Here is a 23,267-nt window from a genome sequence, read left to right as displayed (position 1 = left end):
TACCAACCCCTTCCAGAGCTTCCTCTCCCTCCTGTGCTCCATTTTCACTGCAAAACAACTGAAGCCCCTTTGTCTGCAGCTTGCAAGAGCAGGTGAAAAGCTCTTTCAAGACAAGCAAAATGCTGCCACATAAAAGAAGGGGAGAAGGACCCCACAACGTCAGCCCACACAGCTTCCCACGCGCCCTTGTGCAAAACGAGGCAGTAAATTCACACTAAATGAGGTTTTGCAGCGAAAAGCTGCCCAGAACAACCCAAACCAGCCCCCTTCCCTCCCCGCAGCACACTCACATCAGTTAAGGCCGCGTTGATGTAGTTGTTGCTGTCTCCATCCACGGAGATGAGGAAGGGAAGGCATCGGTCGGGCGGCAGGACGTCCATGCTGCGGTTCCTCTCCCGGTTGCGGGGCAGGAGGGCAATGCTGCACTCCTCCACGTCCAGGTGGGGAGTCACCGAGTTCAGGGTCTGTGGGTACACGCGGTCCCTGAGCTCTGCTCCTGTCTGCACCCTGCCCACTGCTTGTCCTGGTGGTGGTGGGCACCGGGGGGGTGAGAGAAGCAATGGGGTGTTGAAGAGGTTGTGGGGCTGCTCACCTGAAACTCCTCCCGTAGCTGTGAGGAGTTGCTCTGAGGCTCTATCCTCACCATCTCCTTGTAGGTGGGTTTGAACTCGCTGGCAGGGATGCTGGTCTCCCCACACAAGCAGGCTTCTAGGATGGCGTCGTGAATGAAGATGTACTGCTCCTTTTTGGGGTGGGGGGGTGGAGGAGAAGAGAGAGGAATGAGACCCCACAACTGGTGGGGTGACACCAGCCCCATGGTCATCCATTACATCCGCTCACCTCTGTCTGTATCATGTTGATCCTCCGTGAGCACAAGGTCTTCACGCAGTTGTAGATGTCCACAACGCCCTCGCACTCGGCCATGTCCAACATAACATCCAGGACGATGTAGCAGCCAGTTCTCCCCGTGCCAGCACTGCGGATGGAGGAGGAAAACACAGCAAACACACTCCCATGGGCACAGCATCCACACGCAGCTTGAGACACCAGCGGGCACGGAGCAAGGTCTGCCGAGGGCTGCCAGGACCTCGCACCCATCCCTAAGCACAGCTCAGTTCTGCCTTAACCCCCGTCACCCAAACACACCACACCGTGTGTGTGATGGTCAGGCTGTGGAGGGAGAGGGTGGGCACCCGTGTCTAAGCTTCATTTCTACTTTAAGACAGGAAAAACCATGGGGTTTGCAACAAAACCACCCACTAAACCATCTGAGTGCCAACAGTCCTCCGGGATCCCATCCCAAGAGGACTGAGAGGGATGCTCACCTCCAAGCCCTGACAGTGCCCTGCCACTGAGTGGGTCTGAATATGCCCACCCTCAGGTTAAGGCTGAGCCCAGCAGGATGCCCAGAGCAGCAAAGCTATCCCAAATCCTGGCATGGTTGGACTCACAGACAAAGACCTATCGATGCTGCGACTCACCGGTGACACATTGGGAACAGAACTGCTCCCCCTGCTCCTTTCCTACACAGTCTTTTCCAATGAAATCCTAATTTCTGGGCCTGATGAATCACTCGTGGTGATTATCAGTGATTACAGGCTAGGGGCACTCATCACACGCGCTGTGGCTGGTGAATGAATACTGATGAGGCAGTTGACAAGGAGAAATCAAATAAAAGAAATATAAAATACCCTCCTACTCATCAGCTCCTCCTTGTTTGCCCAGCAGAGGAAGAACCATTAACCCCTGCCTGCTCAGGGCACTGCTGCTGCTCAGATGGGCCACTGGTGTCCTCACAGCTCTGCTGTCCCACTGGGGACAGCCCTGGGGGTGTCCTGCTGGGTACCCTGTGGATATTCACACCCAGCGTCCTGACCATCAGCACCAGTCCTGGGGCAGCAGTAACGGGTGCTGGGCAGTAGAGGGGCATCCCACCCAGTGCCCAGCTTTCCCTTGCTGTAACCCCATTGATACATTTCACAGACTGGTTTGGGTTAAAGGGACCTTAACATCATCCAGTTCCAACCCCCTGCCATGGGCAGGGACACCTTCCACTAGAGCAGCTTGCTCCATGTCCCATCCAACCTGGCCTTGAGCACTGCCAGGGATGGAGCAGCCACAGCTTCTGAACCCTGCTGATTTTAGCATCATTCAGAGCCAGACGCTGAGCACCCACCTAAGACACAGCCTGATCCCTGCCAGGGCCATCCATACCCTCCAAAGCCTATCCCAGACCCCTGCAGCTGGCTCTGCCCCACGGGTACCTGCAGTGGATGACGATGGGGCCCGCGTCGGGCGGCGTGGATGCCTTCACCCTGCGGATGAAGGCCAGCAGCCCCGTGGCGTGGTAGGGGACACCGTGCTCAGGCCACGACGTGAAGTGGAACTGCTTCACCTCGTGCCGGGCCGAGTAGCCCCGCTGCAAGGGAAGGGTGAGATGGAGTGAGGAGGTTCGGGGAGGGAAGTCCCCCCAAAAGCATGGAATGTGCTTGTGACTCCATGACTTTGCCAGCTCAGATGGAGGAGGGCCACTTCAGCAGCCCCACAGCTCCCTCCTCTTTGGGTGTAAGAGGGTTAAAAACCAGCCAAAGAGGAAGAGGAGGCTGCCACAGGTCTCATTCAGGTCCATTTCATCAGCACCTTTGCTACCTGCCCTGTAACTAGACTCATCTCACATTCCTGTAGATTAAGGGGTAAATCCCACCAGTACCATCCCCGGGTACCACAGTGGAGAGTGATGGGCACATAACCTGTGCTCCAGCCTGAAGGATAAAAGCATCCTTTACCTCTGTCACATTTACACGATGCTCCATGCAAATCAAACACAACCCAAACCAAAGCAGGGCTGAGCCGCTCATCCCACCGCAGGTCACAGAGGAGAGGAAAACACGAAGGGAGGAAGCTACCGGTACCCCCAGGCTTCAGAAGTTGCCCCTCAACCGAGGGTGAAAGCCCCACATTAGGGTAATAAATCGGGTATTGGTAAATGCCAATCTAGTGATGGGTAGAGAGGGTTTGGGTGGTTGGTTCACCCCCGTGAGGGCAGGAGCAGGTCCATACCCTCTCGAGAGCGAAGGTGCGGACGGCGTACTCAGCCAACGTCTCCGACTTCACCAGCGTGATCTTGATGTCCCCGTACATCTCGGAGTCATCCGGCCAGTACTTGGAGCACTTCACCTGCAAGGAGACGATGGGATGGGGTCTTGGCTCCGTGGAGGAGGCTTCTGGCAGAGCTGCAGTCCGGAGGGAGCAGGCTGGGATGCGGTCCTTACCCGGCCCACCTCCACCAGCTTGGTTATCATCACGATGCTGGAACAGTGCTCCTGCCACACCATGCGCCAGAAGTCGTACACCATCTCCTGCTTGGGGCCTGTGGGATGAAGGAAAGGCCACCTTTCACCCTCAGGATCATGATCAGGCAGCACCAGTAGGACCTGGTCAGGGCAGCACCACGATGCCACCACGTCTTCCCCTCTTGCCTCCACAGCCCTAACACCCCAAACCATTTTATTCACCCTTTTCCTCCGTGGCTGTGCAGTACCATGGGGCAGCAGGAAGGGTGGGAGCTGCTCCACATTTCAACCATCCCATCTGGCCTCAAATTGGCCCATTCCCTCCCCTTCTTGACCATGGAAGGTTAAATCCCACTGGGAATGAAACCCAGCTGCTAAATCAGGAGCTGCTGAGCTGCTGGCTGAGAGAGCAGGGTGAGGATGGAGGCAGCAACTCACCTTGTGTGGCTATGAAGTGGTTGGACCTGTGGTAGCCCTGCAAGGGAAGCAGAGACGTCAGTCCAAAGCTGGGGAACACTGGGGGAACACTGGGATACTCAAGTGCTGAGACACAGCCCTGGAAGACTGTGGCACCCAACTGGAAGCAACTCCCCTCGTGCGGTGCTACCCATCACTGCAGCAGGAAGAGGACGCCCAGCAGCCACCCTGCACCTCCCACAGCAATGAAAGGCTCATGTAAAGCCCAATCCTCATCCCTGTTCTGCACCACAATCCCCAGCAGCATCCTGCAGGCCATCCCAGGATCCACCAGCTTTATCCCAGCTCTTGCTACCACCAGCATCACTGGTAGCATGATAACACTACCACGAGAGCCCTGTTACTGGTAGCACATCCCACAGCAGCCACGTGGCTCTGAGTGGTGGCCCCGCTTCCCTCCTTCATCCCAGCTGCTTGCTGGGACTATTCCCAACTCTTAACAGGGATGTGCCAGCCCAAGATGTGCATCCCAGCAAGGCCACTGCTAAAGGGACCAGGGACCCAGTGTCCCACACCTCGGCCATGGGTCCCGCAGGGTTAAACCACATCACACACACGGAGGTAACGGTGACTTCTCCATCCACCGTGGGTCCTTTCACAGGGGATTTTCGTGGGTTGAATTCAACCTGAGCACAAGGGCTCTGCTCTTCATCACCCCATAGAGGACATGCCACTTCCCTGGACCAGCCTTGTCTCTCCCTAGTGCTATTTAGCACCACACTGCCCAGTATGATGCCTGGGAGGAGACGGGAGCAGAAAGAAGAGGGAAACCATCTACTTACTTCTCGGTTAATCCGAATCTTAACGATCCCATTGGGACACAGGTTTGAGAGAGAAAAAGATCAGACAGAGCCATTAGTGAGGCACAGAACAAGAGACAGATTAGAGCCACAGGGGAGGAAGGACACAAGGCGACAGGGGACAGACACTGGGATGCTGCTTGGGCACACGGAACCCATCACGGTGGCATCAGGCCACCACTAAAAGACCGTGTCCTCAGTGCAGGAAGGAAGAGTGGGATTTGCTGCTGCTTCCATGAGGTGCTCAAGCCTGTGCCCAAGGGACTCTTCCTGCACCTCCCCATGTCTCAGCATTGGAGGAGGTGAAAGGGACATCACTCTTGGAGGACAGAAGGGCTGAGCTCTGCCCTGACTCACATGCACTGACAGGATCAGGAGGCATCCCCAAGCTGGTCATTTGTCAACCTCTGCATCCTCCGCCCATGGAGGATGGAGATCCATGGCCACAAGAGCAGGCAAGGGAAGAGAGGATTGAATAGGGGAGGAGAGAGGGAATGAGGAAAGAAGGACAGAGCAGAGCAGAGCAAGAAGGGAGACACGCAGCAAGCAGACACTGCTGATGAACACAAGTAGATCAGGCAGGTTCTTCACGGTGCGTCTCAGGGATACACAGATCAGCCCATCCTGAGCTCCTCCAAACGCTGCTGGACAGACCCTGGCAGCCCACAGGGTCCATCTGAAGCTCCTGTTGAAGCTCAGACCCCCCAGTGGCAGGCACCATCCCCACTTACATCGATGTAGTTGGCGTTGATGTAGTCAGAGTTGGGGTCACCCAGCAGCGGGTGCAGCTTCACCCGGTGACGGTCGTCTGCAGAGCAAGGGGAGAAGGGACTATCAGCACCCCTGTGAGCATGGGGACAGGGTGTCACCCATGGGTCCCAGGGCTTGGGATCTCCCTGATGTCTCTGGTGGAGAGCACCAGAGCTCCTGGAGCTTGATGTCTCCATCCCTGCAGGAACATCACCAGAGATCACAGAATCATAGAACCAAACAGGTTGGAAAAGACCTTTAGGGTCATCAAGTCCAACCATTCCCCACCACTAACCCATGGCACTAAATACAGCAGGGAGCAATGTGGCTGTGCCACACTGACTGGTGAGGAGCATCCTGTCTCCAGTGGGGTCAAGTCTCTTTGGGGTGCCTAAGCCTTTGCTAAAGGCACTCACATGTCGACACATGATCCTGTCTCCCTTTGGTCTTGTCTTTCTTCTTCGAAGCATCCCAGCCTTCAAAGAAGCTCTGTAAGGAAAGGATGGCCATCACAACCCAAGGGCAAGACTGTGGGGTCCCCCCTCTCCAGCTCCAAACCTCCCTGGGGAGCGATAGACAGGATGGCCCCTCCATCCCACCACCTGTGCCCTGCAGCCCCAGCTCCATAGAGCACTCTCCCAGGAATACGCTTCTGTTGCATCCACAAAAAGCCCCATTTTCCAGCAAATTATACACTGCCTGGTTGGGTTTTTTTTTTCCCCAGGGTTGGTTGTGGGTTTTTCTTCCACCTCCCCAGCCCCTTTCGCTCCCCAGCACAGAACAGGTTTCTGTGTAATAACAGTAACATTCCTAGATTGGGGTAAGAGGAGGAAAGTGGAAGGAAATTACATGTTTGCTCCCCTCCTATAATATCTGAGTGCTTTCAAATGACTAGTTCCAAGAACATACAGCAGCTTTTCAAGGAGCACTAGCGATTATCGCCAGCCCTGGTTTGCCCAATACATGAAAGGGGAGCGAAGGAAAAGCAAAAGCTCGTGCACTTGAAAGAGCCAGGCATTAAACAGTAATTTCACTGGGAAATTCCAATTGCAAGAGCTGTGGGACACAGAGGAGTCGGGAAACCAACCCCACCGGGTGCGCTGCGGCACAGGAGCGGGAATAGCGCGTTCTGTTACACACAGCGAGGTGGGGTGGGCACAGCGCAGCCAACAACCTGCGGTCACCCTCTCCCATGTCCTCTCATTGTCACAGCCTGGTTTGGGATGGAAGGGACCTTAAAGCTCATCCAGCTCCAACCCCTGCCATGGGCAGGGACACCTTCCACTGGAGCAGCTTGCTCCAAGCCCCTGTGTCCAACCTGGCCTTGAACACTGCCAGGGATGGGGCAGCCACAGCTTCTCTGGGCACCCTGTGCCAGTGCCTCAGCACCCTCACAGGGAAGAACTTGTGCCTAAGAGCTCATCTCTGTATAAAACCATTCCCCCTTGTCCTAGGATCTTCACAAGAGCTGCCAGATTGCAGAGGGTTTGCCTGTCCTTAAGGCTATAGCCGGGAGGACATGAGGAAGGGAGAAGCATCCCCAGCCCTTGCAGGAGAGGCAGGATGATGCACTGCAGGCAGGAGAGGTGCGGGCTGGCAGGGCTGGTTTGGCTCATCTCAGGGACCTGTTCAAGCTGTTGATTAAACCCTGAGCTGCCAGGAGCAGGGATCTGATCCAGACCCAGGGATCTGCCACATGCAGATAATACCTGCCCAGAGAGCTGTGAGCTCCAGCTCCTGCTGTCCGGAGCACTGCAGCTCCGAGTCTGGAGCATCTTCTCCTTGCACACAGGTCCTACCCGTGCCACCCTGACCATCCCACCTCCTGCTTTGCCCAAGACACCAGCACAAGGTGCTCTCACCTCGTACTCCTGCTTGAAGCCGTAGCCTTCTGCCGTCTTCATCTGGTTGATGTGCTGGAGGAGATCCGCCACCCGCACGGCGGGATGGAGCTGCCCCGTGTGGTACGGGGACCCTTTGCGGCCACACTGGCGGCGGGGGGAGCCCCCCAGCAGGCTGCTGGACTCATTGACCACGCTGCTGCGCTGGTCACCTGCGGATGGGGATGGAGAACCAGGGGCCATCAGGGGAGCAAAGCCCTGGACCGCATCCCCATCACCTCCTCGCACCCACGCAGGGATGAGAGCGCACCTGGAGATGTTGGTGCTGCAGCCAGTCTCTCACTGGGGACCACAGGCAGAGCCCCCTCTGTACTCCCTGCAGCTCATCCTACATCACAAGCTGAAAATGCCCATTACAGCCTTTTAGGGCCACAGCAGATCTCTTAGAAACCAGATCTTAATAAGCTTATTTCACATCGATGGAGGCAATTAACTCCCATGCAGACAAGTAAGAGCTATGTGCTCAAATACACCAAGTCCTGACTTGAACAATCACATTGCCAAAGTCTCCAGCCCGGCTTAACAGGTAATTTTCCTCACTGCTAGAAACTGGCACCTTACTCCTAGCACTGACACAAAGGGAGCTGCTGTTTAATGGGGAGGTTTACGCAGTATTTACCCGGTTTATGCCTCTGCTGTGTCATTACCAGCAGAGCCAGACTAAGACCTCACTTGTCAGGGCAAGGTCCCACACAGGATCCTGAAATCTGGGTTTGCACAAAACCTGCTGCTCTTCACTGCTGCCAAGAGATGTGGCAGGCACGGATCCCACAGCACCCAGCCTGGAATGCCATCCACATGCTGCAGGGAAGCAGCTTTGCAAGACGGCGCATCCCGGATGTGGTTTCCCCTAACAACACTTCTAAAAACCACCCTTGTGAGAGAGCCATCTCACCCACAGATCTCCCAGATTTGGGTTGGTTTTGGTCTGCTCGAATGCAAGGAGCAGCCCCTCACCCCTGTCTGCGCTCCCATGCAATGTGGGTGCACCATGGGTGCAGGCACATACACACAGCAGGCACCAAAGGAGATGATGACGCTCCAGCCTTTGCACCCAGAAACATCTCCCACCCAAGATGCCACCACTCGGCTGAGCCCACAGCACCACAAGGGAGGGCCATGCTGCACCCTGTGGCCTGCCTGATGGGCTCACCAGCTACTGGGTTTAATGAGAAACTCATTGCAGGTGTTCCCAAGGTGCCAACAGCTCCACATGCTGAGGACCTGCGCAGGTGTCCATGAGGATCAGTGACTGCTCTGAATGCAAAGAAACGGAGGCAGGGTGGGGAACAGCCCCCCAGCCATGGAGCACCCCATTCATTTACCTTCATTAACTAACGATGCCACAGCAGAGCCTGAGCCCCCTGCATCTCCTCCTCCACCCTTTACCAAGCAGAGGGATGAGGAGCAGCAAAGCAAGGGAGAGGACGGGAGCCCCGAAGCCCCGTTCCCTATAGTATTTGAGGAGCAGCATCCCCAGCTCAGCCCCCTGAGAGGCTTTGAGCCTTTCAGGAACAGTAACTGGAAAATAATACACCTAGATGTATTGAGAGGAGGCAAAGTTTGCCCTCTGGGCTCCTATTATCCATGAGACAATGCCGGGAAGTGCATTAATCCCGCAGCCGGCGGCGAAGAGCCGTGTGCGTAAGCAGCATCTTGAGGTTACTGTAACAGATGTTATTAGCATATGGTGGAAACTGGGGCATTCAAGGAGTTATTTTACAACTAAATCAGCATGGAGATGCATCCTCCAGTGGGTGTGAAATGATCAGTCTCCCTCTGATGCGAACGTGGTGGCTCTTTAACCCTTCAAAGCCCGGGGCTGTGCAGAACACGGAGCAGAAGCACGCCGGGTGTGCTCGGGTGAAGGCTGGTGCAAAGCTTTCAGCCTCAGCATAAGTGAAGAGTTGGGGTTCACCCAGCTTCAGGGGGCTGCAGCCAGTGTTTGAGCCCCAAATGGCCTCAATCCTGCCAGCCACAAGCTCAGAGCTCTGCTTTGAGAGGTCAAGATGCAGAGCCCCAACTTGGGACATCCACAAGTGATGGGTGATAGTAAAAGCTACTATAGGCACTGATGAGATTGCTGTCCTTGGAGGTTTAGGGAGGGCAGGGAGAAGCCTGCAACACACCACAGACAATCAGGCTAAACCAGGTGCAATACCTGCTACTTGCATAAACATTTCAGGTGTTACTGGGGTATTTTGGGACTATTGGGACCCCTGGGTGGGAGCAGGGGGGATGCTGCAGCTCCCGGTCCTTACCTCGGTTGCTGTAGTTGTGGGTGTCCATGAAGGAGAGCCCCAGGCGCTCGTCCTCCTGCAGCGTGCTCTGGTCGGTGAAGCTCCTGTCGATGGCACTCATCATGTGTGTCTTCTCGTGGCGGTAGTTAATGGTGGCCTTGGTCATGTTGACTGGTTTTCTGCAGGATGCAAAGGGGAGGAAGGGGGAAGAAGCACACAATAAGCAGGACTGATCCCATGGTGCTATTAGATCCCCCCCCCCCCCCCCCCCCCCAAAGCTATCGAGTTATTCCAGGGAGCAGGATGGATTATTCCCACCATGCTTCGGTATTCTGGTACCCGAGGCTGGCTGCAGCCCCATATGGAGCATCCCTCACTGGCTGTAGCAACTCCAGCTCCTCATCCTCAACATCCCCTCCCCAGTATCACCTAGATCTTAGGCAGAAGCTCTTCCCTGGGAGGGTGCTGAGGCGCTGGCACAGGGTGCCCAGAGAAGCTGTGGCTGCCCCATCCCTGGCAGTGCTCAAGGCCAGGTTGGACACAGGGGCTTGGAGCAAGCTGCTCTAGTGGAAGGGGTCTCTGCCCATGGCAGGGGGTTTAAGTTCCCTTCAACCCAAGCCAATTTATGCTTCAACAGCCACGCTGGGGACCAAATCCACCCCAAGGCATGGGCTGAACCCCATGACTGCACATGTGCTCAGCACCTACCAGGGAGGCTTTTCGCTCCTGTGCCCCATTAGGCACCTAATGAAGATGCTGGAAAAGCCCAGCAGCTCTCACTGGAACAGAACCTCACATCCAAATTCAAGACATTTAGGCAAAACCAACCCAAACTGATTGAGCATCACACTCCCAAGAAGCCAGAGCAGGGATTAAACAAGGCAAGGGAGCAATCAGAGATCTGAGCCTGTGCTGGCATCTTGGTTGGGCCAGGACACTGCCAAAATCCAGAATTCAACCCAAAATCACTGACCCTTCCCTTTCACGCTGCCTTCAGTCTCTAACAAGCTCAGCAGCATTATTTTCCCTGAGCCAAAGAGGCTTAAAATGTACTCAGGCAGAGAAAAGGACTTGGAGCAGCAGGGCAAGGGGGACGGCTGGGAGGAAGGGTGAAGGACAGAGAGAATGACAATTACTTACGGGTAATAGGAATAAGAATAGTAGTTCCTCCTGGCAAGCGTGCAAATAAAGGGAACAGCAGAAATTGCATAAGCAGCTTTTCTCTGGCATAGGGAAAGGGGTTATGGGGGCAACTCAGCTGCCAGAGAACGAAATGCACCGTAAAGAAACCTGGTTCCTCTTTTGCATCCATAGTTATTTACTCCAGGTAGGAGCTGGGATCCCAGCAGCACAGCCCAAGCACCGGCACTCAGGGTGACCTCAATCACTGCACTGGCAGTGGGGTGTCCATAGCACCCTTGGTCCAAGGGGTTATTCCACAGGTTTTAAGACTGAACACCAAACACGCAGGGAGCCAGTTAGGGGCCAGGCAAGCCCAGTGGGAGACAGGGTCAGGACGTCACGTTTCCAGTGCACCATTTATTACCAGCGAGTGTATTCCAGGGGTGCATTTCCATTCCACCACATCAGTGTTTTTCCAACAGCAAAACACTCCAGAGGAGATTTATGAGCTCATTGCACTTTCCCAACAGCCCCAAACTCAAGGCCCTCAGCACCAGGTCTGATTTGTGCCTCTGCTTTGCCCTTCAACAGGTTCACCCTGGGGTGTTGAATCAAAGCTGCTCCTCCTCCTCCTGCCCGCAGCGCTGGTGATGGCAAGGAGGCAGCCACACTCATGGCTTCCCACCCACAGCATCACTCCCAAAATCACATCAGCACTGCCAGCATCTGCTCCATCAGGGACAGACCCAACGCTGCACACACGGGAAGCATCCCAGAGCAATGGCAGTGCACAGGGTGCAACCAGCAAGAGTCCTTTCAGGGTGAATGAAGCCATAAAGAGCTTTGTAGATCTTCCCCCTGGCTCTTTATGTACTTTCCTCCCATCATCCCGAGCCCTACATGGGCATGGTATTTAATTGCTGCCCTTTCCCCCCTCCTTTCAGAGCCCTCCTCCCGGCTCAGCACCACTTCCCAGGGTGCTGTGCCCAAGTGAAAAGCAGCGGCCGCATCCCCAGTGCTCCCAGGGATGCGCGTCCTGAAAAACCCTTGTTCTCCTCCCTCCCACCCCACTGAGCTTCCCAAGTGAAAGCCCCCATGGTCACATCCACAACCCCTGAGCTGGGGGATCCCATGGGGTTGGGAGAGTGGTTTGGGGGTCCCCTGGGATCATCAGCACTGGGAAAACCTCCCCTCCACCCACATTTTGATCCCTCCTTTAGAGCCTGCTGGAGGCTCCTGCCAAGAGATTGCTCCCATTTACTGGAAACTCAGTGGTTCCCCACTAAAACAAGCCCAGGAGGAGCTGGGATGCTCTGAGCACCCTGGGGCACCCAGTGCAGGCAGCCCCAGGAAGACCCAGTGCTGGGAGATGCTGGCTGCTCCTCTGCCATCCCAGAGGGGATCAGCAGAGGGGTGATAGTGAAAACGCCTTCCCTTCCCTGTTCATCCCAGGAACACCCACTCCATGCAAGGGAACCATACACAGCCCCATCCCTGATCCACCCCATTGGCAGGGAAGCAGCAGTGCTCCCACAGAAGGATCCAAGGCCCAGGGACAATACCTCAGAGCAGATTAAGCTGTGTTTAGTGATTTGGGCCTGGAGGGGTGCAGGGCTGCATGCCCCAGGGTTCCCATCTGCTCTTAGCAAAGGGAGAACTGGTGGGATGGGAACAGCCAGTGCCCCTCCAAGCCCGATCCTGGCCATCGAGCAGCACAAAGCCAAGAAACAGCAGATAAAGAGGGATCAGCATCACCACCAGTAGCTCCCAGTTAGTGCTGGGGGGGGTGGTGGAGGGCTGAGCCAGGAGGAAGGGATGGATGGAGGCACCAGGTCTCCTTACCCTTTCCGAATGACGACGATGATGGCTCCCAGGAGGATGATGAGGACGATGAGGCCTCCAGCACAGATCCCCAGGATGAGGCCCATCTCCTCCGAGTGCTGCGACACCTCGAGGGGACGCTTGCTCTCTTTGCAGGCAGCTGCCAGGGGACAAGGACAGGCAGGAGGGGTCAATGCTCGGCTCCAGGTTGGGTGGCAGCATCACACAGGAAACCACTGTTTTACCCGTAGGATGCACATTGCTCCCTGAACAGCACCAAGGTGTTATGGGGCTCTGCAGTGCCACGCTATGACCACGGGCAAGTCCCTCTCTCTGTTCCCATGGGGTGAGAAGGTCCCTTTGTGCCACCTCCCATCACACCCAAATTGTCCATCCCTGGATTCAGCACTCAGCAATACCAACTCCAGCCTCCTTCCAACACCACAGTCATGGCATTAAGAGGAAAAACAGGAAGTGGGAACCCAAAGCGTGGGATGGGCTGTGATAAACCATCACAGCACCATCAGTGCTGGTAACGACACACACCAACAGGGCCCCAGATCCGGGTCCACGACCTCTGTGGGATCCCAGCAGATGGAAAGGGAAGGCTCACCTTTGCGAGCAATCCGGACACAGTTCAGTCGGGTTTCCTATGGAGGGAAAAACAGGGATCAGTGATGGATGAGCATCCCGGCAGCTCTGCTCCGAGCCACACTGGTCCATTGATGCTTTGACCCCCACATCGATGGAGTCTGCAGGTGCTTTGTGCTGCAGCACCCACTGCTGAGCCTAAGGAGCTCCTGGGGACACGCACACCGAGAGATGCTGATGAACCATCTGTCCCCAGCATCCCCTAAATCAGCGTCCACAGATTCAGCCAAGGTCACCGCTCCAGGCATGGAAGGGACAGCACAGCTCCAGATCACCAAAGGAGGGACCCAGTCAAGCAGCATGTCACCATCTGTAGCTAAAACACTCCCAGGTCAGCATTCTGAGCTTCATGGGGGTGGTTTTCATCAATCAAAGTTTTCAAGCCCCAGCCCCGTGCTCTGCACGTGCTGCCAAGGCTCCCATGAGGGCTTCCAGGCCAGGCCTCCAGCAGCTGGAGCATCTGCAGCTTTAGGGATGAGTTCAGCTAAAACATTCCATCTTTCCAAGCATCCAACTTCTGTTGCAAAAACAAAAAGCACCATTTTGTCAGGACTGCCATCTTCCCAGAGCATCCTCCAGCTCCTCGGGATGCCCGTGCTCGCAGCGCTGCTCCATCGAGACCTGTCTGCACAGTGTGCCCAGGGCTCCAGTACTGCTCTCCTTGAGATCACCAGCTCCTGTTTCTCCTGCTTCTTGCTCCATCTGGCACAAAACCCACAAAAAAAAAACCCACAAACTGGGATCCAGTTTTCCCATGACGTCTGATGGCAGCTGGGATAAATCCATTGCCTCCCAATAGGAATGCATTAGCTACAGTCATCATCCAGCAATGCCCAAGTGAGCCAGAGCAGAGATCCTTCCTGTCCATCTCGGCTCCCAGCGAGGTGCAAACAATTCCAGAGCAGAGGAAAGGATTCAAAAGCCAGCCTGCTGCAGCAAGATGGAGCCGTGCGGGACAAGGATGCTGCCGTGGTCCTGCTGCTTTGCTTTCACAGCTCATCCTCCTCCGGGTGGGATGGGAGCTGCTGGAGCAGGTGAAGCTGAGAGGGGTCCCCGGGGGTCCCGTCAGGAGAACAGGCAGGGAAAGAGCATCTCGGGAACTGGGCAGCTTCCCAAGAGCTCCCTGCAGCAGCTGCTCTGTCAGCAGTGAGTCCCAGCACTGTGCACCCAGCTCTTGCTGCCCAAATGGTCCTTCTCCAACCCAGGATTAGCTCCAGGAATGCGGTCACTCCAGCACAGGTTGAGCTCCGGTCCACACCACAGTGCATGGCAGAGGCTGGGCTCCTCCACCCCTGCTATCAGCATGAGCACAGCCCAGGAGCGCCACATCCATGATCCCAGTGTGCTGTAAGGGTGACCTGGAGCACCACCTTCCCCTGCCCAGGACACTGGGGGTGAGCCCAGAGCAGGGGCCCAAGGGAGGAGGATCTATAACGAGTCCCATTGTTAATGACATCCTCCCCAGCCCCTCGCTGAGCTCCTGCCTGATCCAACCCCAGCCATCCCACAGGATGGAGCAGGGTCCCACGGCTACTCACCCCTTTGAGGTTGCTCATGGCTTGGAAGTAGATGAGATAAGCCTTCTTGGGCTCCAGCGGTGGGTTCCAGTAGCCACTGTAGGTCTGGTTGTCCCCCACGGTGAAGGGTTTGGCTTCAGTGAGGCTGCTGGCAGGCAGCTCAGCCCCAAAGTAGTGCACGGAGCCACGGGACACGGCATCATCGAAGGTGAGCGGCACCGGGAAGCATTCCTGCCCACCCAGCTCCCGCTTGAGCTTCTTGGGCCGCTCTTCTTCCACAATGACCTGGTAGGTGCTGGTGACCAAGCACAGGTTAGGCTCTGGGAAGAAGAGGCTCCTGCCCTTCCCTTGGAGCCCCAGCATCCACGCCGTGCCATCCCGCTTGTCGGGGTCTCACCCTCGCACAACCCCAACCTACCTGATGGGAGCCCCCCTGCCCTGCGCCGGCCGCAGCAGCACCGTGATGGTGCTCTCCGACTCGCTCAGTGGTGATGGCATGTCCCCGTAGTCGAAGGTGGGAGCTGCAAAGGGAGCAGGAGACAGCAGGAAAGGTGAGTCCTGGTCCTCACAGATGTGCTTGGGGCTGGCCCCCAGTCGGGGGGGGGGGAAACTGAGGCAGGAGCAGCCTTAACAGTGGCAAGATATCACTGAATGGTGCCCTGTGAGCTAGTCCAAATAAAGAAAACCCCTCAATAAGTGAGGGAGAGGACCCATGGGTTATCAACACCAGCCTGGCAGAGGGGAGGAGATGGGAGCAGGACTCAAGCTCAGCAGAACCCCAGCGCTCCCCAAGATACACCTTGAGATCAGCATACTGTGAGCATCCCACCGCAGGGCAAAGCACACCCAAGCCAGCCCAGCAGCACCCCCAGAGCAAGGTGGGGGACCCCCTTGTGCCCGGCATAGCCCCGTGGTCCCCAAGGTATCACTAGTATCCGCTCTGCAGTCCGATGTCCCCATCAGGGCGCATCTGAGCCCATTTGCACTGATGCCACGGGCACGAGCAAACAGCCCCAGGTACTGCAAGGCTAATTAACAAAACCTAATTAATGCCTTGCTTGTACACAGACAGCTCAGGCAGCACCAGCACGCTGGGCTGGCCACACTGCCCTCAGCCAGAGACCAGCTGACGGGCTACCACGAGCATCCTTCCATTGCAGCATCCATTCACACCGAGTCCAGCCCTGCAGAGGAGAAGCCCCCAGCACCAGGCGCGGACCCAAGGGAACCTACCAGAGATGTTGGTGGTGATCTCGGTGAGCGCGGTCTGGCCAAAGCCCTTGCCGGTGCGGGCCCGCACCGAGAAGAGGTAAGTGGTGCCGGGGTGCAGGTTGGAGAAGACGTGGTAGGTCTCGTTGCGGAGCTTGGAGACGGTGCGGCGCGGGCCGGGGACGTTCACGGCCGGGTCGGAGGACTCGATGCTCTGGTAGCTGATCTGCAGGGACAGGGCAGAGCATCACCAGCGGCCACAGGAGAAGGGAGAGACCGCAGATGGGGGCTGAGAAGGGGTTAAGGGGATGAAGTGAGCAGGGGATGGTCCAGGGGCAGCCTGGCGGATGCTTCTGGGGGTAAATCAAAAGCAGAGGTTCGTCAGAAGAGCCACTGTGGGTTAATACCAGTGACCCCAAAGGAAGGACTCCCCAGCAGGGACAAACCCTGCTAGGAGGAGGATGAACACAGGCTGGATCCCTGCTCCAAAAGACTTGAAGCAATGCTCCGGCCGCCTTTAATCCCCACGGCCAAAAGCAGCAGCTGCCCCAGATACCCAACAGGACCTCCCCGTGTCCCATGCAGGAGCTGCATCCAGCCGGGATGTACCTCGTACTGCGTAATGAGACCATTGGGCTCCACTGGTTCCTCCCATTTCAGAAAGATCATGTCCTCCAGCGGGGTGAAGGTGAGGGACTCCGAGGCGATGCCGCCGGGCACTGGGGAAGGAGAAGGGATGCGCTTGGATGCGGCAAGAAACCCGGCTGGAAGGAGAAACCCTAAAGGAAACCCCTCCAGGCACTGCTGCGGCTCCCCAGGGAGATGCTGCCCAAGGCGGTGATGCTCCAGCCCACTGGTGACACTTTGCCATGGCAGGGGCAGGTTCGGCACAAACCCTGCAGGTACCACTCGTGGCATCTCACAACAGCAAGGCCCCCGTGTGCCATCACCAGTGCCTGAGCTCACCAGTGCAAGTAAAGCTAAAGCAAAACACATTTCCTTTTCCCAGAGAACCCAAATTTCCCTCCCGGAGCCATGAGCATCCTCAGGAGACTGCCAGCACTCCCCATGGCGAGCGATAACATCCTCAGCTGCAGACAGGCTTGACATGCCCCAGCCTTCCCCTCTAATTAACACCCCAAACACTAATAACCACAAACACTAACAGCCACCAGCAGCTCTGGCATCAATTTTGGCTCCTTTACCATGGGATTTCTCAACCTGAGGAGGCCGTTGAGGAGGCGATGGCTCAGGAAAGACCCCGATTCACCAGCTGCATCCTCCACTGTGGGCTTGAGTACCTGAAACATGCACCCCCTCCGTTCACATCTAATTACAGGGCCGAGAGAGGGCTCACCTTCCATGCACTTCCCACCGTGCAAATACACAGTTTCCACTTGATTTACAAGTTAATTTAATCAGAGGCTCCATGTCCTACACGTGTACACAAGGCACTTATTAAACTCACAGAGAAATATGGAAACCTTTAGGGCAGGAATATGTGTCCCTATACATATAACCTATATTTATATATACAGGCAGCATGCATTGAGAGCAGCAGGGGCACACAAGGTGTGTGTACACCCTTCTGCCATCCATACACACACACACAGAGGTTTCTTTATGCCTGTATTTATTCTGGTGTGCACTGCATGCACCCTGCCTGCAAGGGAGGGAACTGGCTCCCTGCATGCACCTCCCCACAGCACCAACATGCTACAGTGGTATTGCCATAGGTACCCAGGACTGAGTCCGCTTGTTTCATGCAGGCATAGACCAAACTCTCCAGCTGTGGGTCACCAGCCTTCCCTGGATCCCTATGGGGCACTTGAGTACCAGCTGGGCAAACTATGGATGCAGTAACCTCTTCTCTCAGTGCCCCGCACAGGAGCCAGCAGGACTTTGCCTGGGGTCCAAGGGGGATGCTGTGAGCAACACCCTTGGATTGGCCCTATTATTAATGCTCCAGAAACACCATTTCCAGCCCAAAGCTTCCAGTGCCTAAAGGGGTTGACAAGGAAGCTGGAGAGGGGCTTTGGACAAGGGCCTGTAGGGACAGGCCAAGGGGAATGGCTTTAACCTGCCAGAGGGGAGACTGAGATGAGCTCTTAGGCAGAAGCTCTTCCCTGTGAGGGTGCTGAGGCGCTGGCACAGGGTGCCCAGAGAAGCTGTGGCTGCCCCATCCCTGGCAGTGTTCAAGGCCAGGTTGGACACAGGGCTTGGAGCAAGCTGCTCTAGTGGAAGGGGTCCCTGCCCGTGGCAGGGGTTGGAGCTGGAGGAGCTTTAAGGTCCCTTCCAACCCAACCCAGGCTGGGATTTCTGATTTACCCTTTTGGGATGGGGCGTGCATCTCCGAGGCCCACACCAGGGCTCCCCGCGCCCTGAGACAAGCTCAGTGCTGCACTGGTGGATGCTGCAACAGAAGCTGGGCTCATGCCAATATAAACCACAATGAAAGATCCTATGACTAACAAGCTTTCACCACCTTGGCTTAATTTCACAGGCAGCTGCTTATCACCCTGTTCTAGTGGCTCAAACCCTCATCCCCCTCACAGGAAAGCAAGGACATGCTGGACCATACCCACGTGTAATATCCACAGGTGGATATCCATCAATCCATCTCCCCCAAGACCAAACCTATGCATAGCCCCAAGTTCAATGCAAGGGGGAAGCCACAAGCCCCGGTTAATCAAGGCTCTGGGGAAAGCAGCTGGAGTGATTACAGTATAGCAGAAAGACATCTGGAGCTGCTGTATTAATATTCCATAGGAAAACAGCTGGAGCAGTCACAGCACACTGAGAACAGCTGAAGCAATTAGAGCTGGAAAAGGAAGCATCAGGAGCATGAAGCTGGGTGCCCCCGGTCGAGCAGGCTCAGGGTTGGGGATGCACAAAGCGCTGATGCGCGGAAAGAGGTGCCAAATTCAGGCTTTAGAGATGGAAACGGGACCTGGAGACGGTCCCAGCTCCATCCCAGCTGTGCAGGCTTTGCTGGCCAGCCTGGGCAAACGGGAGCCATGAGCAATGTGGACACAAAGCTGCATGTTCACTGGGTCCTGAATCAAGGCAAGTGCCATGCAGGGGGATTGCATGGCAAGCTTCTCCTTGGGAATCACGCACGGGGCTGGAGCCGGCTGGATCCTTTGCAGGTATCAGTTCTTCCACCTTGATCACTGATTCTTGATGCTAAGAAGTGCTCTGGAGATTAATTACCTCCTGCTTAACAGTTTGTGCTGGTGACACAGAGAGCCAGGGATACTCCAGCACTCAGCACCCACCCTGGGTTGCAGCGGCTCCTTGCACCCCCCCATGCAAGCTCCAACTGCTGCTTCCTTCCACAGGGCAGGATGAGACCCCTCACCCCACTGGCCGCAGCACTTTTTGGGGCTGCTCAGCTGTCCTTCAAGGCCAAGCCACCATGGCATGGGGAGGAGAGGCTGATGGATCAACAAAGAGGGTGTGATGAGCAGGAGGAGTCATCAGCAGGGAGATACCAGCCCTGGATGTGGCCCATTGCTGATGGATGGCACTGGAGACACGGAGCCAGCTCTGCCCTGTGGCTCCTGCTGCATTCACTGGATCTCCAGAGCCCAAAATGACCCGAGCACTCTGCTGATGGGGAGCCAGGGACCACAGTGCAGGGTAAGGCCAGGTCTCGGGGACCACTCCAGCAGTCCCAGCTCCAGTACATCCTCACAGGGAAGGGCTGGGCAGGGGCAAGAGATGGCAAACCCAGGAGTCCTGGAGCACCACTGGAATGTCCAGCGAGGACATCAGCCCCGCTCAGGTGGCAGCAGTGGGGACACAGCCCCAGGACACAGCAAGCAGAGGTTGAAGAGGAAGAGCTCGGCTCTTCAGGAGCGATATTGCTGGTAAATAACCAGCAAACCAGGGCCGGACACCCTGTACACACTCATCCACAGAGCTTGTTTCACAACCCAAACCCACCCAAGAGCAAACTTAGTGAAGAAAGAGTGTGGGGGAAGCGGAGCAAAGCTGCACCAGGCTCTGGTTAACAGCAGAATGAAGCAATGCTGAATTAATCAGCGACCAAGCAGATAAAAGATGTTACCTTAGTGTAAAGCATTCATTGTTTTAATTGTTATTATTATCCCTGCCAGGCTTTGGTTCCACACTAAGGGATGAGCAAGGATGACTCGTGCTGGGAGGAGCTCCCCATCACCCAGCTCTTGCACCCACCACCAGACCAGGCACTCTGCTCCAAGGACACGGGCAGTGTTTCTGCAGTGACACCCCCATCCTGTCCCCTTGTCCCCCCCACATCACTCCAAACATTCAGCATTCCCCAACCACATCGCTGCCCCTTTCGCTCGCCTCCCCCTGCACAGCCCTGGGGTTGCAATGACCCTTTCCCCTCCCTGCTAGTGCAGTGGCCACAGGAGATATTCCCATCATGCCCCTGGCTGAGAACCACGGATGCGCACCATGCCATGGGAAACACCCCAGCAGCTCATCAGTCTTTGAGCCCCACTGCTGGGGATGACAATACAATCATGGAATGGTTTGGGTTAAAAAGGACCTTAAAGCTCATCCAGTTCCAACCCCTGCCACGGGCAGGGACACCTTCCACTAGAGCAGCTTGCTCCAAGCCCCTGTGTCCAACCTGGCCTTGAGCACTGCCAGGGATGGGGATGCACCTCCCTGAGCAGACTCACCATCCTCATCCGTCTGGAATACCACCTCCTTGCCTTCCTTGCGACCCTCGGGGTTGGAGAGGATGAGCTTGACGTGGATGTTCTTGTAGGGCAGCAGGTTTTTGATGGTGTAGCGGTTGGCGTTGCGCTCCATCTTCACGCACTCCTGGAAGGTTTGGTTGTGGCCCGTGCCCACGAAATAGCGGTAGCAGAGGGAGAGGGTGTAGGTGTGACACCGGGTCAGGTTGTAGCCCAGCGGCTCCCACTGCAACGTCAGCTGCCGGGACTGGATCTCGGAGAAAGCCAAGCCTTTGGGGGCCCGCATGGGCTCTGTGGGGAGCAGAGATGGGGAGAGGTGAGTGACAGCAAAGCATATTGGGGTTCATGGGTATTATCGAGGAAATCCCTTTTACAGCACACAAACAAGATCACAGAACCCCAGAGTGGTTTGGGTTGGAAGGCACCTTAAAGCTCACCCAGCTCCAACCCCCTGCCACTGTGGAGCATCCACACCACAAACAGCCCCTAATAACCACATAAACGTGCCTGTGTGATGGGAGCCCTCGCATTTTCATCCAGCCCATGTCAGGCTCTTGAAAGGACAGAGAGCAAGTGCCATTGCTGGGAAGGAGTTTAATTAGCTCTAATTGGCATGAACAGGAGGACTGAGCTTTAATGAGGAGCCAGCAGCACACACACATGCAGGTGGTCTGGGTTAATGGCAGGAAACTCCTCTCCACAGCCGAGGCTGGTGGGAAGGACACTGAAAGGGATGGAGAGTCTTTGCCCAGGTGATTCCCCTGGGATTTGCAGGCTGGAGGAGCTGGGGCAGCTCAGGGCTGCATGAGACTTTAGCAACCTCAGCAGCTGTTCCTGCAGGTCCCAATGCCCTCAGGGACTGTGTGCAACCCCGGCTGGCTTTGGAGGGACAAGCACAGCAAGAGGCACACAGCCCCACACTGCAGGAGCTCAGCCTTTAACCACATCCGGCTCTACCAGAAACCACGAACCCTCAGCCACGATGCCTCTGTACAGACTGATAATGTTGGTTCAGGATCCAGCCTCATCCATGCCCCCTGATACCCTCCAGCCAGGAGCACAGTGTGGGTCTAATGAGTGGTCCCTCCTGAGATGCTGCGTACACCCATTGAAAAGTCAATTAAAGGTGGATCCATTGGAGCAGGGATGGTTCAAGCTCCCCGACTGCACCAACAAATACCCTCAGCATCCATCCAGCCCCAACCATGCCCCCTACCTGGGGCCTGGGGTGGCACAGGACCTTGCCTAAGGCCTAAGGATGTGCTGTGGGACCCACCTGCACACTTGGTGCGGCTGATGAGGGGCGGCCCTGGTTTGCCGGTGCCCCCCTCGCCAGGCCGGGTGAGCAGGACGCTGATCTCGTACTCCGTGTCGGGGTCCAAGTGCCAGAGCTTGTAGGTCTGCATGTTGACAGCGTGGACCTCCGACCAGGGCCCCGAGGTCATGCGGTACTCGATCTCCTTGCGCACGATGGGGCCATCGCCGATGATGGAGTTGGTGTTGAGCTGGATGATGAGGTAAGTGGAGCCAGCTCGGAGCAGCTGAGGTGGTGCAATGGGTGTTGGGGGCTCTGGAAGAGAACAGAGAAGGGGTAAATGGAGCATCCCCCCCTCCAGAAGCAGCTCCACAGCATCTCCAGACAAGGAATCATAGAATCGCACGGTTTGGGTTGGAAGGGACCTTAAAGCTCATCCAGTACCAACCCCCTGCCATGGGCAGGGACACCTTCCACTAGAGCAGCTTGCTCCAAGCCCCTGTGTCCAACCTGGCCAACAGCAAAGTATAGGAGGGCACCATCCAGTCTTTAGCTTCTCATGCCCTCCATCACTTTTAGTAAGGCTTTAACAGCTGCAATAGGGTTTTATCTGATCAAACCATAATTATCTGTCTAAGACACGCTGCCCAGCGTGGTGCTGCACAGTTTCACCATCATTAATTAATTCCCATCTACTGCAATCAAAAATAAACAATCTGAGGCCACCAGGAAAGGGAATTTCCTCGGTTTATGCTGCACCGTCCACATGTAGCAACTCATCTGCAGCAAGAAACCTCGACCCCACCACCCCGAGCATCCTCCCTCTGCAGGCAGCGGGGCAGGCGTATAGCCCATCCACGGCAGCGCTTGGGCAGCAGCAAGGCACCCACCTTTCACAATGAGCTCGGCGAAGTTGGAGACACCAGCGCCACGGCTGGACTGGGTGACGCAGCGGTAGAGGTCCTGCTCCCCCTTGGACACCTCATCCAGCTGGAATGTGGCCAGGAAGCGCCGGTGGCTGATGTGCTTCACCGAGGCGGCTGGGACCACCTCGCCGCTCTGCCTCTGCCACATGAGGAGAGACAAGGGGTCACCGGGAGGCATCCAGAGCCACCAAACACATCCCAATGGATGGCAGCTTAAAAGGGAGCAGGGAAAGGCCCTTCTCCCCGCTGCCCTGCAGGGGTTTCTCCCAAAGGGAAAGCACGGAAGGTGCCGCAGAAGTGATGGAGATCCTGGTTTCACCACCGCTGTTGCTCACCTGCATGAGGAACCGCTCGGCCTCGGCAGCCTTGCCGGCAGCCACGCACTGGAAGGTGGCATTCTGTCCAGCATTGACCTCCACGTCACCCAGGCGGGAGAAGTGAGGAGCTTTGGCTGCCAAGGAGAGGTGACAAAGTGGCTGAGCTCTATGGGGACCCACAGCAGCATCGCCACAGCCCAAAAACCCACCCAGGATGCCAGGCCTGGAGCCGAGCTCCGGGCAAGGCTTGATCCCCATCCTCACAGCCCAGCTCGGAGGCTGGCATTTGTTCCT

General features: G+C 56.3%; 1 protein-coding gene across 1 annotated transcript in view; it reads right to left on the bottom strand.

Annotated features, from left to right (window-relative positions):
• The window catches only part of PTPRU (protein tyrosine phosphatase receptor type U), a gene marked incomplete at its 5' end in the record, with an annotated part of 42,801 nt that overhangs the window by 10,855 nt on the left and 8,679 nt on the right, over window positions 1-23,267 (bottom strand). Inside the window, 23 exons of the mRNA XM_057397861.1 lie at window positions 291-464; window positions 593-742; window positions 841-976; window positions 2,265-2,419; window positions 3,061-3,177; window positions 3,273-3,370; window positions 3,732-3,768; window positions 4,553-4,570; window positions 5,302-5,378; window positions 5,737-5,809; window positions 7,183-7,373; window positions 9,483-9,640; window positions 10,602-10,631; window positions 12,426-12,564; window positions 13,018-13,054; window positions 14,594-14,867; window positions 14,991-15,093; window positions 15,806-16,007; window positions 16,391-16,500; window positions 20,458-20,766; window positions 21,752-22,045; window positions 22,621-22,795; window positions 22,992-23,107. Of these exons, the coding sequence (XP_057253844.1) occupies window positions 291-464; window positions 593-742; window positions 841-976; window positions 2,265-2,419; window positions 3,061-3,177; window positions 3,273-3,370; window positions 3,732-3,768; window positions 4,553-4,570; window positions 5,302-5,378; window positions 5,737-5,809; window positions 7,183-7,373; window positions 9,483-9,640; window positions 10,602-10,631; window positions 12,426-12,564; window positions 13,018-13,054; window positions 14,594-14,867; window positions 14,991-15,093; window positions 15,806-16,007; window positions 16,391-16,500; window positions 20,458-20,766; window positions 21,752-22,045; window positions 22,621-22,795; window positions 22,992-23,107 (3,173 nt within the window). The remainder of the gene's footprint in view (window positions 1-290; window positions 465-592; window positions 743-840; window positions 977-2,264; window positions 2,420-3,060; window positions 3,178-3,272; window positions 3,371-3,731; window positions 3,769-4,552; window positions 4,571-5,301; window positions 5,379-5,736; window positions 5,810-7,182; window positions 7,374-9,482; window positions 9,641-10,601; window positions 10,632-12,425; window positions 12,565-13,017; window positions 13,055-14,593; window positions 14,868-14,990; window positions 15,094-15,805; window positions 16,008-16,390; window positions 16,501-20,457; window positions 20,767-21,751; window positions 22,046-22,620; window positions 22,796-22,991; window positions 23,108-23,267) is intronic.

Source organism: Pezoporus wallicus, unplaced genomic scaffold (genome assembly GCF_028554395.1).
Source record: "Pezoporus wallicus isolate ANWC-B61680 ecotype Strahan unplaced genomic scaffold, APGP_CSIRO_Pwel_v1 contig_10769, whole genome shotgun sequence".
Lineage (NCBI taxonomy): Eukaryota > Metazoa > Chordata > Aves > Psittaciformes > Psittacidae > Pezoporus > Pezoporus wallicus.
The sequence above is the reverse complement of the archived record's forward strand: the minus strand, read 5'-3'. Positions and strand labels throughout refer to the sequence as shown.